General features: G+C 44.0%; 1 protein-coding gene across 1 annotated transcript in view; it reads right to left on the bottom strand.

Annotated features, from left to right (window-relative positions):
• Window positions 1-1,711: 1,711 nt before the first annotated feature.
• The window catches only part of LOC138249298 (extracellular calcium-sensing receptor-like), a 164,990-nt gene continuing 153,360 nt past the window's right edge, over window positions 1,712-13,341 (bottom strand). Inside the window, exon 6 of the mRNA XM_069203255.1 lies at window positions 1,712-2,625. Coding sequence (XP_069059356.1) covers window positions 1,712-2,625 — 914 coding nt within the window. The remainder of the gene's footprint in view (window positions 2,626-13,341) is intronic.

Here is a 13,341-nt window from a genome sequence, read left to right on the forward strand (position 1 = left end):
GCACCCTCTGGAGTGGTTTTAGCATTGCAAGTTGCGTCGACAGTATCTTCGACATCGATGCATCAGGATGTTGCACCACAGTCTCAGTGAATCTCGGAACCAGCGCATCACCACAGCTGTGGAACGCATCCTTGACCCACACTCATGCAATGCTATACAACTTTGGATTAAGATACTTTTGTTCATCAGGCCTAACTGGGTCCCTGTATCCAGCCCATGCTCTATTGCAGTCGGCCTGACTTTTTTACTTTGTGCCAGTCCGGTGCTACCAGATATCCCAATTTAGTCCTTTACGCTTTTTAGCACTATTTTTTGCTTAAAACCTTTAAAAAACAATATCTCAAGTTCTACTTATTGATTTGGTTTCATTGATGTATTGTTTTCTTTATTGAATCAAGCTTTGTTTTTCTATCAACGTGTGGAATCTGTCTGTGTGTTTTTTTCACTGCTTTACTGTTTAAAGTGTAAATACTTTATACAAATCCTCTAAGTTAAGCCTGACTGTTACCAAAGGGTGAGCACAAATTAATTTAGGTCTTGCCTGCTTCTTACCCTGAATAGGATTGTGGTTGCTGCTTGACTAGGGCTCATACCCCAGTCAACATACAACCTAATTTCTAACATACACCATGTCCAATATCGCTGTTAGAGGCTAAGGTAACCCATAGGTACTTGAGAGATGAGCAGGGTATTCCAATGGTTTCAAGTGATGACTGAGACTATGCTAGACACTGACAGAGGTGACTAAAATAAGTGGTTTGGTAGACTTTAAGGCCCATATTTATACTTTTTTAGCGCCGCCTTTGCCTCATTTTTTGACGCAAAGGAGCACAAAGTTACAAAATACAATTGTATTTTGTAAGTTTGCGCCTATTTTGCGTCAAAAAATGACACACATGCGATGCTAAAAAAGTATAAATATGGGCCCAAGTGTACTCACTCTAGATAATTCTGAGAGGCTTGACTTTTCAGGTTCCAGAACGAAGGATTCAAAAACATGAAGTAATAGTGTTTCCACTGTTGAATGTTAACCTCCTTTCAGCTGTCAGTGTGAAAATATGGCTGAATACGTGTTACAGTGGGGTGGCTAAGGATTGAGCCTTACTGAGTTGGAAGACACCTTGTGTCAGCCAGCAACATAACACAACAACATCCACAGTTTGAGCAGCAATATTTGCTTGCTGAATGCCTCTGCACTGGTGACATCTGTCTTAGGCAGGTTGGGGTTGTCCATGGATTCTGAGATGACATCAGCACAGTGATTCATGACCTGTGTTACCAGACAGGTCCCCGGAGGTACTGTCCCTCAGAAGCTCCAGACATGGTGCAGCCTAGCACAGGATTCGACAATGTTGGTCCTGGAGGGCTTAATCCATGGCAAATTTTTAGGATATCCATATGTAGATCAATGTAGTTATGTTAAAAATCTGGTATGGATCCAGCCCTCCAAGACCGAAATTGGAGAACCCTGGCCTAGCACATTCTGCAGTGTAATAAAAGTGAAGTGGGGTTGTAGCAACATATACAATTCTACCTCATAATGAAGTGTTTCTCAAACTTTGTGTGTCTCTGTCTTTCTACCATTTTCTCTCTGACTCTATCAACTATCTCCTTTCCTCATTAACCACATAGAACATGGTTTCATCTTCTGTTTGATATACTTGTTTTAAAAAAAAAGAAATTTTCAATATCCATGGACAACAGAGATATTTTATTTATTACTAAATTGAGATTTTCGTACTAACTGTTCCTTTTTGTTCCTATTAGGCCTCAACAGAATAGTATAACATTTGGGAAAGAATATACATCCCAGCAGCCCTGCACTGGAGCACAGGATGGCGAACACCTCCACAGCCACCATGTACTTCCCATGTGTACTCAGGTACGCTGGGATGAAAGAGATCCACACACTGACAAACACCAGCATACTGAAGGTGATCAGCTTGGCCTCGTTGAAGGTTCCAGGCAGATTCCTTGAGAGAAAGGCCACTATAAAGCTGACCGTGGCCAAGAAGCCCAAGTATCCCAGCATGCAGTAGAAGAAGATGGCGTCCCCTTCATTGCATTCAAAAATTATCTTTTCATTGTAAGACTTCATGTTCAGGTCCGGAAATGGAGGTGACTTCACCACCCACATGACACAGATTCCAATTTGCACTAACAAAGAAAAGAAAACAATACCAAATGGTGTCTTTGATCCCAGCCATTTTCTTGCAGAACTGTTGGGATTTGTTGCCTTGAAGGCAATGACAACAATTATAGATTTTGCCAGAACAGAAGAAACACTGTTGGAAAACAGAATACCGAAGGTAGTCTGCCGCAGCATGCAGGTGAGCTTCTTAGGGTGACCAATGAATATGAAGGAGCAGAGGAAGCAGAGCATGAGAGAAATCAGGAGGAAGTAACTGAGATCACGGTTGTTGGCTTTCACGATGGGAGTGTCTCTGTACCTGATGAAGACACAGAGCACAGAAGTAGTGAGAAACATCAAGAAGGCCGATGAGAAGGAGAGTGTGAGACCTAGTGGCTCACCATAGCTCAGGAATTCAACCTCCTTTTCGATGCACTGATCATGTCTTTCATTTGGCCACTCGTTATCAGGACATTTCAAGCATTTGCCATTGTCTGAAAAAAGGACAGAAAGCTGTTGAGCATGTGTAATACTACAATCAATCCCTAATAAAATTAAAAAAGAACACTCTAGAATAATGGTGTTTCATATTTATGTATTATAATGCGTGGCTAGCAGAATTAGTAATCTTCTCTTGATTAAAGTAAATAAAATACATAAAAACCCATTAGCAAGGCTCAGAAAAGTTCAAGCTTTTAAAACAGTTCTGAGGCTTGCATAACTTTTTCTCTCAGAGCATAGGCCCTCATTCTGACTTTGGCGGTCTTTTCCAAAGATCGCCCAAGCCCTGGGCTCCAGAAGACCGCCAGTGCTCGCGGTCTTCCGCCCACCATATTACGAGTACTGCTGGATTTCCATCACATTTGGGCAGAAATCCAGCAGTAGGCGTGCTGGCGAGTGAAAGAGCATGGGCGGTTCCACCACCAGCCCGCCCCACCAGAAGGACTCCGCAAGCTGTATTACAACCTGGTGGTGTCCTGATGGTGGGACGCTACCAGAGGTGGAAGCGCCCATTCCCTGCTGAATGACCTCCTCACCGGATAAGCTAAGTCATGTGTCTGGCAGGAGAGGGAGGTGGGAGGAGGGGGTGTTGTGTGTGCGTGTGTGAGTGGGTGTTTGCGTGTGTGTATGCAAGTATGAATGTTGAAATGAATGAGTGCTGAAGTAAATGCATGTATGAATGTTGAAGTGAATGTGTGTGAGTGTTGCAGTGAATGCATGTATGGATGCATGTGAGTGAATGCGTGTATGTCAGTGTTGGTTAATGAGTGTATGCAGGATGGGTGTCTGTGTGCATGTATGAGGGGGGTAGGGCTGGGGGTGCTGTACCTGGATGAGGGGTAGGGAGTGCTGTAGCTGGAGGGGCGTGGGGAGGTATTGGACTTGCTGGGGGGGGAAGTCATCTGTGGTTGACATGGAAGAAATGTCACTAGTAGCCTTTCTGCCAGAGTTTTAGTGGTGGTGCTACTGCTGCAGAAACCCTGGTGGAAAGCTGGTTCAAAATACTGCCAGAGGTCTTCTGTGGACCGCCAGGTAAGAGATGCTCATCTCCGGCGCGGCGGGTCACACCGCTCTGTCGGTATGAGTGGGGATCCACACTCATAATGTGGCGGTCTTCACTGCCAGCCTGTTGGCGGTGAAACCGCCACCGTGGCCCTGACGGTCAGAAGACCGCCAGGGTCATAATGAGGGCCATAATGTCCAGTTAACCTTCCAGTAAAAATATGCAAGAAAATGATGAAGTGAGATGTGGTCCTGCCAGCACACAAACCTGTCTCTCATTATCTTAGCAAGGGTGCACAAATAGCTCAAACCAGAAGCAGTGTAGCTCCTATACGGACTTTGGTGTTCCACTATTGGACCCATATCTAATACATATAAACTTCAACAATTAATTAGAACTGCAACATTTTCAGTAAGAATGACAAACTTGGGTCAAAATGTTCAAGATTTATATAAAGAATTATTAGGCCAAGGTACTTGAAATATACCGTCAATAAAGTTAGCAGCAAAGCATATAAATTATAAGTACAAAGAACTCAGTAAACTTCATAAGTAAATCCAGCATAGATTCACCTTTTAAATATGAGAAATGGGGGATTCTTCAACCAAAGGACAGTGAGTCCTTTTATAGGTTTGTACACAGAGGACTTCATCCATTTCTACATAAGTACTGGTTCACCAATGAGAAACGAGCAAGAAGAATGATTTAATACTCTCTTAATACTATTGTATTGGATCCAGTGGTTCTGATGGTTTATTAAGGTACTGCAGTTTGAAACTTTGGGGGTCATTATGACCCCGGCGGTTGGAGATAATGTGGCGGTAGTACCACCAACAAGCTGGCTGTACTTACTTACATTATGACATTGGCGGGTTGGCTGAAGCCAATCGGCCAATGTACCACTCCGACCCCCATGGTGGCAGCAGCCACTGGGCTGGAGATAACAATCTCCAGCCCGGCGGCCACTATTGTGCCGCTGGCGGTATCATGACCCTGCATACCGCCATGGTTTCAGTGGCATCCGTAACACCACGAAAACCATGGTGGTAGGCCCTATCAGTGACAGGGAATTCCTTCCCTGTCACTGATAGGAGGCCCCCTCCCTCCAACACTCCCCAGACACCCCTCACCCCCCTTCATCCACGCTCCCCCTCCCTTCCAACCCCCCATACACACACACACAGACACACACATCCACAATGACATACACGCACAATACACGCATGCATTCATTCATTTACGCACACATCCGCACACACATCCAAACTTACACACAGACACGCATTCACATTTCCTTTCATACACGCAATCACACACCTTCATATATGCACTCACACACATTCATAAACGCACTCACACACATTCACACATGCACGCAAACAACACTAAACACACACACTCGCATTCGCGCACACACTCACACATACATGCACCCCAACCTCCCTCCTCCATCGGAAACCCGACTTACCTGTATCCAGGGGGTCTTCCGGCAGTGGACAATACGGGGCACTGCTACCGCCAGCAGCCCCCACCAGCAGAACACCACCAGACCCTATTATTTGTCATAATACAGCTGTCGGTGGTCTACTGGCATGGCGCTGCAGGTGGTAGCAGTGCCACCTTACCACCATCCGCCAGTATGGCCACAGCCGGATTTCTGCCCTTCTTGTGGTCGGGAAATCCGGCTGTGGTCATAATTCGGCACACGGACAGTAGCCGCCGCGGCAGACTTTTGGCACCGCGGCGGTAGGCGTTTTTTACCGCCATTCTCGTAATGAGGGCCTTTGTGAACAAGATAGTCTGAGACAGTTAAGTTGTCCTTAGTTAGGTACAGCACATTGAGAAGGCTTGTGGAATTCTCCCTTTCTGTTTAGTGCAAAGCTCACAATTCTTTATTAAAGCAGCAAAACAACAACATTAATCCCATGGTGAACAACAAAATAATTTCAAGATGGAGGAAAAGTGCCAAATTTGGTCCATGTAAGCGTAAGTTTGATTTCAAAAACATTTAAAGCTAAGAAAAGGTAAAACAGCCCCTACAGTCCCTTACGCAGGAATGGACAATCTTTGCCATCCTAGGTGTTGGCATTCAAAACCCTCTGGATTGGTAAATGCTAACATCCTTTTCATGAGTCATAAACACATTTAGTGATTCAGAGAAGTGTTTCCAAATTACAAAATGGGTTTAGAGATTGATACAGATTCGGTATTTGGAAGGGGTTTTTCTGTGAGTGCTCTTTCAAATACCAATTCAGCATGCTATGCATCAGCGTTTTGTGACTGAAACCCGGTTACGCAACATTAATATTTTAAGCATACCTAACAGGAGGTTGTAACTCATTGTCAAAAGAGAAGTGGTCCCATACCTTCACTTTGTGAATGTAAAAAAATGGATAAGTGCCTCCTCCAAAGAACCACTACCTCCTCTTAAGCGATCAAAAAAAAGAAACTTGTATTTTTTTTAATGCAGTCCAGTTTCTTTTAAGGAAAGCACGCTGTATGAAAAGAAAGGTTGACTCTATTAAAAAGCATTCACTGACCCCAGCAGGTCACCATCCCAGTAATGGCAATGCATCTTCGTGAGTACCAATTTGCTTCTCAGTTCATTCATATTCATGAGGTACATTGAATTGTGACCCAATACAATTTGTATTTTTGAACTGACCTATTACATAGGTAGGTTCACCAAATGCCACACTGGTCACAAGAACAGTGACTAGTATTTTGCAACCTGTCTTTAATAGATCTGACCCCTATTGATCTACATTTATTGATGGGACTACTAGCGAGAAAAGATCTCCTGAGAGAGCTGGCAAGCCCAACACACCGTTTGGTGGTCATGGGAAACTTGTGAATAATACTGTGCAAGTGAGATCCTAAGTTCCAATTTTCCAAAATTCAAAAGGCGCATTTTGGATTCTTTGCAAGTGAGCTAGTTGTGTACCCATATGCCTCAAAAAAAGATATTGCTATAGTCTGCACTCAGTACTACTTTGAACCAATCACTGGAAAGGAAACAACATTCAGCCGAGATGGCATATTTAAAAATATCCCTCTCTTTTCGGGATTTAAGAGAGATTCTTTCAGATTGTTAACTTAGTTGCAGTCCTTGAGTAGACATCTGCCACAGGCAGTGAACTATGATAGGGAAAGAAAGGATTATATAATCTTACAAATTTCATCTGACTAGTACACATTCAACTTTATGTCCTTTTTAACCAATCAATTACATTTTTATTACTGATTCTCTCTTATTTGAGTATGTGTTTTGAACCTGTGAATCAAAGAAAGATGTGAAATCTAATAATAGAAGCGTTAGCGTTTAACAGGTGAGAGTGGCATTTAAGCCTCTACAGTGGATCAACTGGGGAGGTAGAAAGCTTTTGATGAGCCCTCAAGTGGTCAAGGTGACGTTGTCCTGCTTGGCCATATTGAAATGGTTGAGGAAGATTATCTGGATCCTACTCTTCTCAGTTCAAAAAACTGTGATCCAGTCCCTGGTTCTGACCCGGCTGGATTATGGAAAAGCTCTTTATTTGGGCATTGACCATATTTCCATTCTGCGTCTTCAGACGGTCCAGGGCACAGTTGCTCCTTCGTGAGCTTCATTGGCTCACTATTCCGAAACGTATACAGTTCAAGGTACTATGTTACATGTTTAAGGCAAGAGAGCACGTCAGCCCATGCTATATTCAGAAGCTCATTCAGCCTTATTCTCTTACTCACTCCTTGGGATCTCAATACATGGCCCTGTGCACTGTTCCCAGTTTCGTCGGTGTCGCTTGGGAGGCCGATTGTTCTCGCTTCTGGGTCCCAAACTCTAGAACTCCCTTCCTTTCTCTCTGAGGAACTGTCCTACTCTATCAGTCTTCTGTAAGAACTTGAAGACTTGGCTGTTCTAGTCTTGGGGTTATACGGTCACTGTCTCACTGGCCTAGTGCTGGGAAACCCTAAATGGGTAGCTGTGCACTTCACAAAAATCATTCAATTCAAGAAGTGGTGTGGGAAGATGGAGTATTATGTGGTGATGCTGGCTAGGCTTCACCATGCAATACTGTAATACAACCCAAAGATGATCCTTGTATTTCCACTAATAAATCATTAGCTCAGTCCTGGTAGTGTGGAAATCAGTAGTCAGGCTGTACTAGAGAAACGTGTTTAGCATTTCACAGAACCAATACAGACAATAAGTAATTGACATGACTCAAGACAAATCCGACACCAAATAAAAAGAAAATGAGTGTGCATTTTTATCTTAATTTAGACACAAAAATGAATGGAATAGTGTACATCTTACCAGAATTATAGATTTTAGAAACAATATAAATCAGTGCAAAATAATACAGTGAAAATGTAACATTGTGGTCAATGGGAAAAAACACTAGTGCCGATTGGTCGCTTGCAGGTTGAGTTTTGGCGTGGTACGTTTGCAGGATAAAGGTGAAGCGGGTCCCAGGACCAGGCCACAACAGTCAGTTACATTTTTCCTGGCCCGTGGAGCCCAGGTGCAGGTTTGACCTGGCAGTCCCCGGTGATGAACAGGAGCCACAGAAGAGCTGCTTTTACTGCTTACACAATGCTGTGCGGGAACAAGATGCAAAACACAACAAAAGGGTGGATGCTGACATTGGTCAAAGGTCGCATGGAGTTCCATCCAGGTGCAGTGTGGAGTGAGGGGGACGATTGCTGGACTGGCAACCGTCAAGTCTTGGCAGCATTAATCCTCAGAAAAAGTTCTTGGGAACACAGTAGCTGTCTGCAACTATGTGTAAGGTAGCCTTCTGGGGTGTACACCTCCTTCACTATCTAATTTCCCACCTGCCTGGGTGAAAATGTTCCTGGGGCAGGAGTAGGGGTGTTTTCATCTCTGGGAGTCAGCCATGATGTATATCAGAGGCAGTGCATCCTCTGAAGCTCACTACCTTGATGTACCATTTCACTAGCCTTCATTGATGGTAGGAAGTGTGACCTCTTTCCTGCCCAGGTCTTTGTCCCTGACTCCTGGGAGGGATTACACTGCTTAGCTGGAGGTCAGAATTCTGTCTTGGTGGCAGCAAGTGCAGCCTGCCAGCCAGAGCAACAGAGAGCACCAGAGACCTCTGGCAACCAGGTGAGCAACATCTAAGGTAGTCACCTGGGTACATGCCACATCACCCTCAACATGAGATTCATGTCTGGGGTGAGAAGGCATGTTGTTTGGTACCAAACACAACATATTTAGGCTGTACCATAATGGAGCTGCCAACTTTGTGTTTGCCTGGGTGCCAGCCCATACTATCCTATTGATCATCTATCACCTCTAGTGTCCTTTAATGGTAAAGGAGACTTTAGTGACAAATAAGCTTGCACTTACAAACCTGCACCTCTAATATACTGCACTCTGTAACTTGGGATTTAGGAGGTTTTCCTTAGGGTGACTGCTATATGTTTAAAAAAGTGCATTGATTCTGCCACACATGGTGAGGGTAGAGTCCAGTTTGAGAAGCTTTCACTGCTCCTGCGGTCTGCAATTGCAGATCTGTTCGCAGTAGTTCATCTGGGCCTCTCAGGGCGGCACAAACAGTGCTGCAGGTACTGGGGACCCCTTTACCACCCATGTCAAGGGGACCTATGGTACCATTTACTAGGGACCTATAGGGGGTAAAGTCCTTGTCAATTGGGGATGCCAATTTACACATAACAATTTTAAGGAGAGAGCACTGGCACTGGGGTCTGGGCAACAGAGTCCACTGCACTATCAGAGTCATAACAATCAGCACTGGAGCAAAAAGTGGGGGGATGACCATTCAAAAAGGGCACTTTCCTACATGACTGCTCCCAGGTGAAAGGTAATTAGCAACTTACCTATCCCCTGGTACTTCTCATCAGCTAAGTGTAAGAACCTGGAAAGGCCATCTACATTGGCATGGTCAGTCCCTGATCTGTGTCCCACTGGTAATTCCCTCCCCTGTAGGGAAATGGACTACCTTAACAGTTTGTGGTTTTCCTCTCTCATCAACCATTGGAGATGCATGTGGTCAATTTGAACCTTTAGGTGAGTCCCAAACAAGTAGGGTCCTGACTTCTTCATGGAGCCCCAGCAAAAGCTTCCCTCTCAATGGTACTCCATTGTTGCTGTCTCATGGGAGGATTCACCTGCTAATGTAGGGAACTAGTTGATCCTGGCCCTCATCATTTGTTTGGACAACACTGCATGCAGTAGAAGAAGATGGCGTCCCCTTCATTGCATTCAAAAATTATCTTTTCATTGTAAGACTTCATGTTCAGGTCCGGAAATGGAGGTGACTTCACCACCCACATGACACAGATTCCAATTTGCACTAACAAAGAAAAGAAAACAATACCAAATGGTGTCTTTGATCCCAGCCATTTTCTTGCAGAACTGTTGGGATTTGTTGCCTTGAAGGCAATGACAACAATTATAGATTTTGCCAGAACAGAAGAAACACTGTTGGAAAACAGAATACCGAAGGTAGTCTGCCGCAGCATGCAGGTGAGCTTCTTAGGGTGACCAATGAATATGAAGGAGCAGAGGAAGCAGAGCATGAGAGAAATCAGGAGGAAGTAACTGAGATCACGGTTGTTGGCTTTCACGATGGGAGTGTCTCTGTACCTGATGAAGACACAGAGCACAGAAGTAGTGAGAAACATCAAGAAGGCCGATGAGAAGGAGAGTGTGAGACCTAGTGGCTCACCATAGCTCAGGAATTCAACCTCCTTTTCGATGCACTGATCATGTCTTTCATTTGGCCACTCGTTATCAGGACATTTCAAGCATTTGCCATTGTCTGAAAAAAGGACAGAAAGCTGTTGAGCATGTGTAATACTACAATCAATCCCTAATAAAATTAAAAAAGAACACTCTAGAATAATGGTGTTTCATATTTATGTATTATAATGCGTGGCTAGCAGAATTAGTAATCTTCTCTTGACAAACTTGGGTCAAAATGTTCAAGATTTATATAAAGAATTATTAGGCCAAGGTACTTGAAATATACCGTCAATAAAGTTAGCAGCAAAGCATATAAATTATAAGTACAAAGAACTCAGTAAACTTCATAAGTAAATCCAGCATAGATTCACCTTTTAAATATGAGAAATGGGGGATTCTTCAACCAAAGGACAGTGAGTCCTTTTATAGGTTTGTACACAGAGGACTTCATCCATTTCTACATAAGTACTGGTTCACCAATGAGAAACGAGCAAGAAGAATGATTTAATACTCTCTTAATACTATTGTATTGGATCCAGTGGTTCTGATGGTTTATTAAGGTACTGCAGTTTGAAACTTTGGGGGTCATTATGACCCCGGCGGTTGGAGATAATGTGGCGGTAGTACCACCAACAAGCTGGCTGTACTTACTTACATTATGACATTGGCGGGTTGGCTGAAGCCAATCGGCCAATGTACCACTCCGACCCCCATGGTGGCAGCAGCCACTGGGCTGGAGATAACAATCTCCAGCCCGGCGGCCACTATTGTGCCGCTGGCGGTATCATGACCCTGCATACCGCCATGGTTTCAGTGGCATCCGTAACACCACGAAAACCATGGTGGTAGGCCCTATCAGTGACAGGGAATTCCTTCCCTGTCACTGATAGGAGGCCCCCTCCCTCCAACACTCCCCAGACACCCCTCACCCCCCTTCATCCACGCTCCCCCTCCCTTCCAACCCCCCATACACACACACACAGACACACACATCCACAATGACATACACGCACAATACACGCATGCATTCATTCATTTACGCACACATCCGCACACACATCCAAACTTACACACAGACACGCATTCACATTTCCTTTCATACACGCAATCACACACCTTCATATATGCACTCACACACATTCATAAACGCACTCACACACATTCACACATGCACGCAAACAACACTAAACACACACACTCGCATTCGCGCACACACTCACACATACATGCACCCCAACCTCCCTCCTCCATCGGAAACCCGACTTACCTGTATCCAGGGGGTCTTCCGGCAGTGGACAATACGGGGCACTGCTACCGCCAGCAGCCCCCACCAGCAGAACACCACCAGACCCTATTATTTGTCATAATACAGCTGTCGGTGGTCTACTGGCATGGCGCTGCAGGTGGTAGCAGTGCCACCTTACCACCATCCGCCAGTATGGCCACAGCCGGATTTCTGCCCTTCTTGTGGTCGGGAAATCCGGCTGTGGTCATAATTCGGCACACGGACAGTAGCCGCCGCGGCAGACTTTTGGCACCGCGGCGGTAGGCGTTTTTTACCGCCATTCTCGTAATGAGGGCCTTTGTGAACAAGATAGTCTGAGACAGTTAAGTTGTCCTTAGTTAGGTACAGCACATTGAGAAGGCTTGTGGAATTCTCCCTTTCTGTTTAGTGCAAAGCTCACAATTCTTTATTAAAGCAGCAAAACAACAACATTAATCCCATGGTGAACAACAAAATAATTTCAAGATGGAGGAAAAGTGCCAAATTTGGTCCATGTAAGCGTAAGTTTGATTTCAAAAACATTTAAAGCTAAGAAAAGGTAAAACAGCCCCTACAGTCCCTTACGCAGGAATGGACAATCTTTGCCATCCTAGGTGTTGGCATTCAAAACCCTCTGGATTGGTAAATGCTAACATCCTTTTCATGAGTCATAAACACATTTAGTGATTCAGAGAAGTGTTTCCAAATTACAAAATGGGTTTAGAGATTGATACAGATTCGGTATTTGGAAGGGGTTTTTCTGTGAGTGCTCTTTCAAATACCAATTCAGCATGCTATGCATCAGCGTTTTGTGACTGAAACCCGGTTACGCAACATTAATATTTTAAGCATACCTAACAGGAGGTTGTAACTCATTGTCAAAAGAGAAGTGGTCCCATACCTTCACTTTGTGAATGTAAAAAAATGGATAAGTGCCTCCTCCAAAGAACCACTACCTCCTCTTAAGCGATCAAAAAAAAGAAACTTGTATTTTTTTTAATGCAGTCCAGTTTCTTTTAAGGAAAGCACGCTGTATGAAAAGAAAGGTTGACTCTATTAAAAAGCATTCACTGACCCCAGCAGGTCACCATCCCAGTAATGGCAATGCATCTTCGTGAGTACCAATTTGCTTCTCAGTTCATTCATATTCATGAGGTACATTGAATTGTGACCCAATACAATTTGTATTTTTGAACTGACCTATTACATAGGTAGGTTCACCAAATGCCACACTGGTCACAAGAACAGTGACTAGTATTTTGCAACCTGTCTTTAATAGATCTGACCCCTATTGATCTACATTTATTGATGGGACTACTAGCGAGAAAAGATCTCCTGAGAGAGCTGGCAAGCCCAACACACCGTTTGGTGGTCATGGGAAACTTGTGAATAATACTGTGCAAGTGAGATCCTAAGTTCCAATTTTCCAAAATTCAAAAGGCGCATTTTGGATTCTTTGCAAGTGAGCTAGTTGTGTACCCATATGCCTCAAAAAAAGATATTGCTATAGTCTGCACTCAGTACTACTTTGAACCAATCACTGGAAAGGAAACAACATTCAGCCGAGATGGCATATTTAAAAATATCCCTCTCTTTTCGGGATTTAAGAGAGATTCTTTCAGATTGTTAACTTAGTTGCAGTCCTTGAGTAGACATCTGCCACAGGCAGTGAACTATGATAGGGAAAGAAAGGATTATATAATCTTACAAATTTCATCTGACTAGTACAC

This window comes from Pleurodeles waltl, chromosome 8, assembly GCF_031143425.1.
Source record: "Pleurodeles waltl isolate 20211129_DDA chromosome 8, aPleWal1.hap1.20221129, whole genome shotgun sequence".
Taxonomy (NCBI): Eukaryota; Metazoa; Chordata; class Amphibia; order Caudata; family Salamandridae; genus Pleurodeles; species Pleurodeles waltl.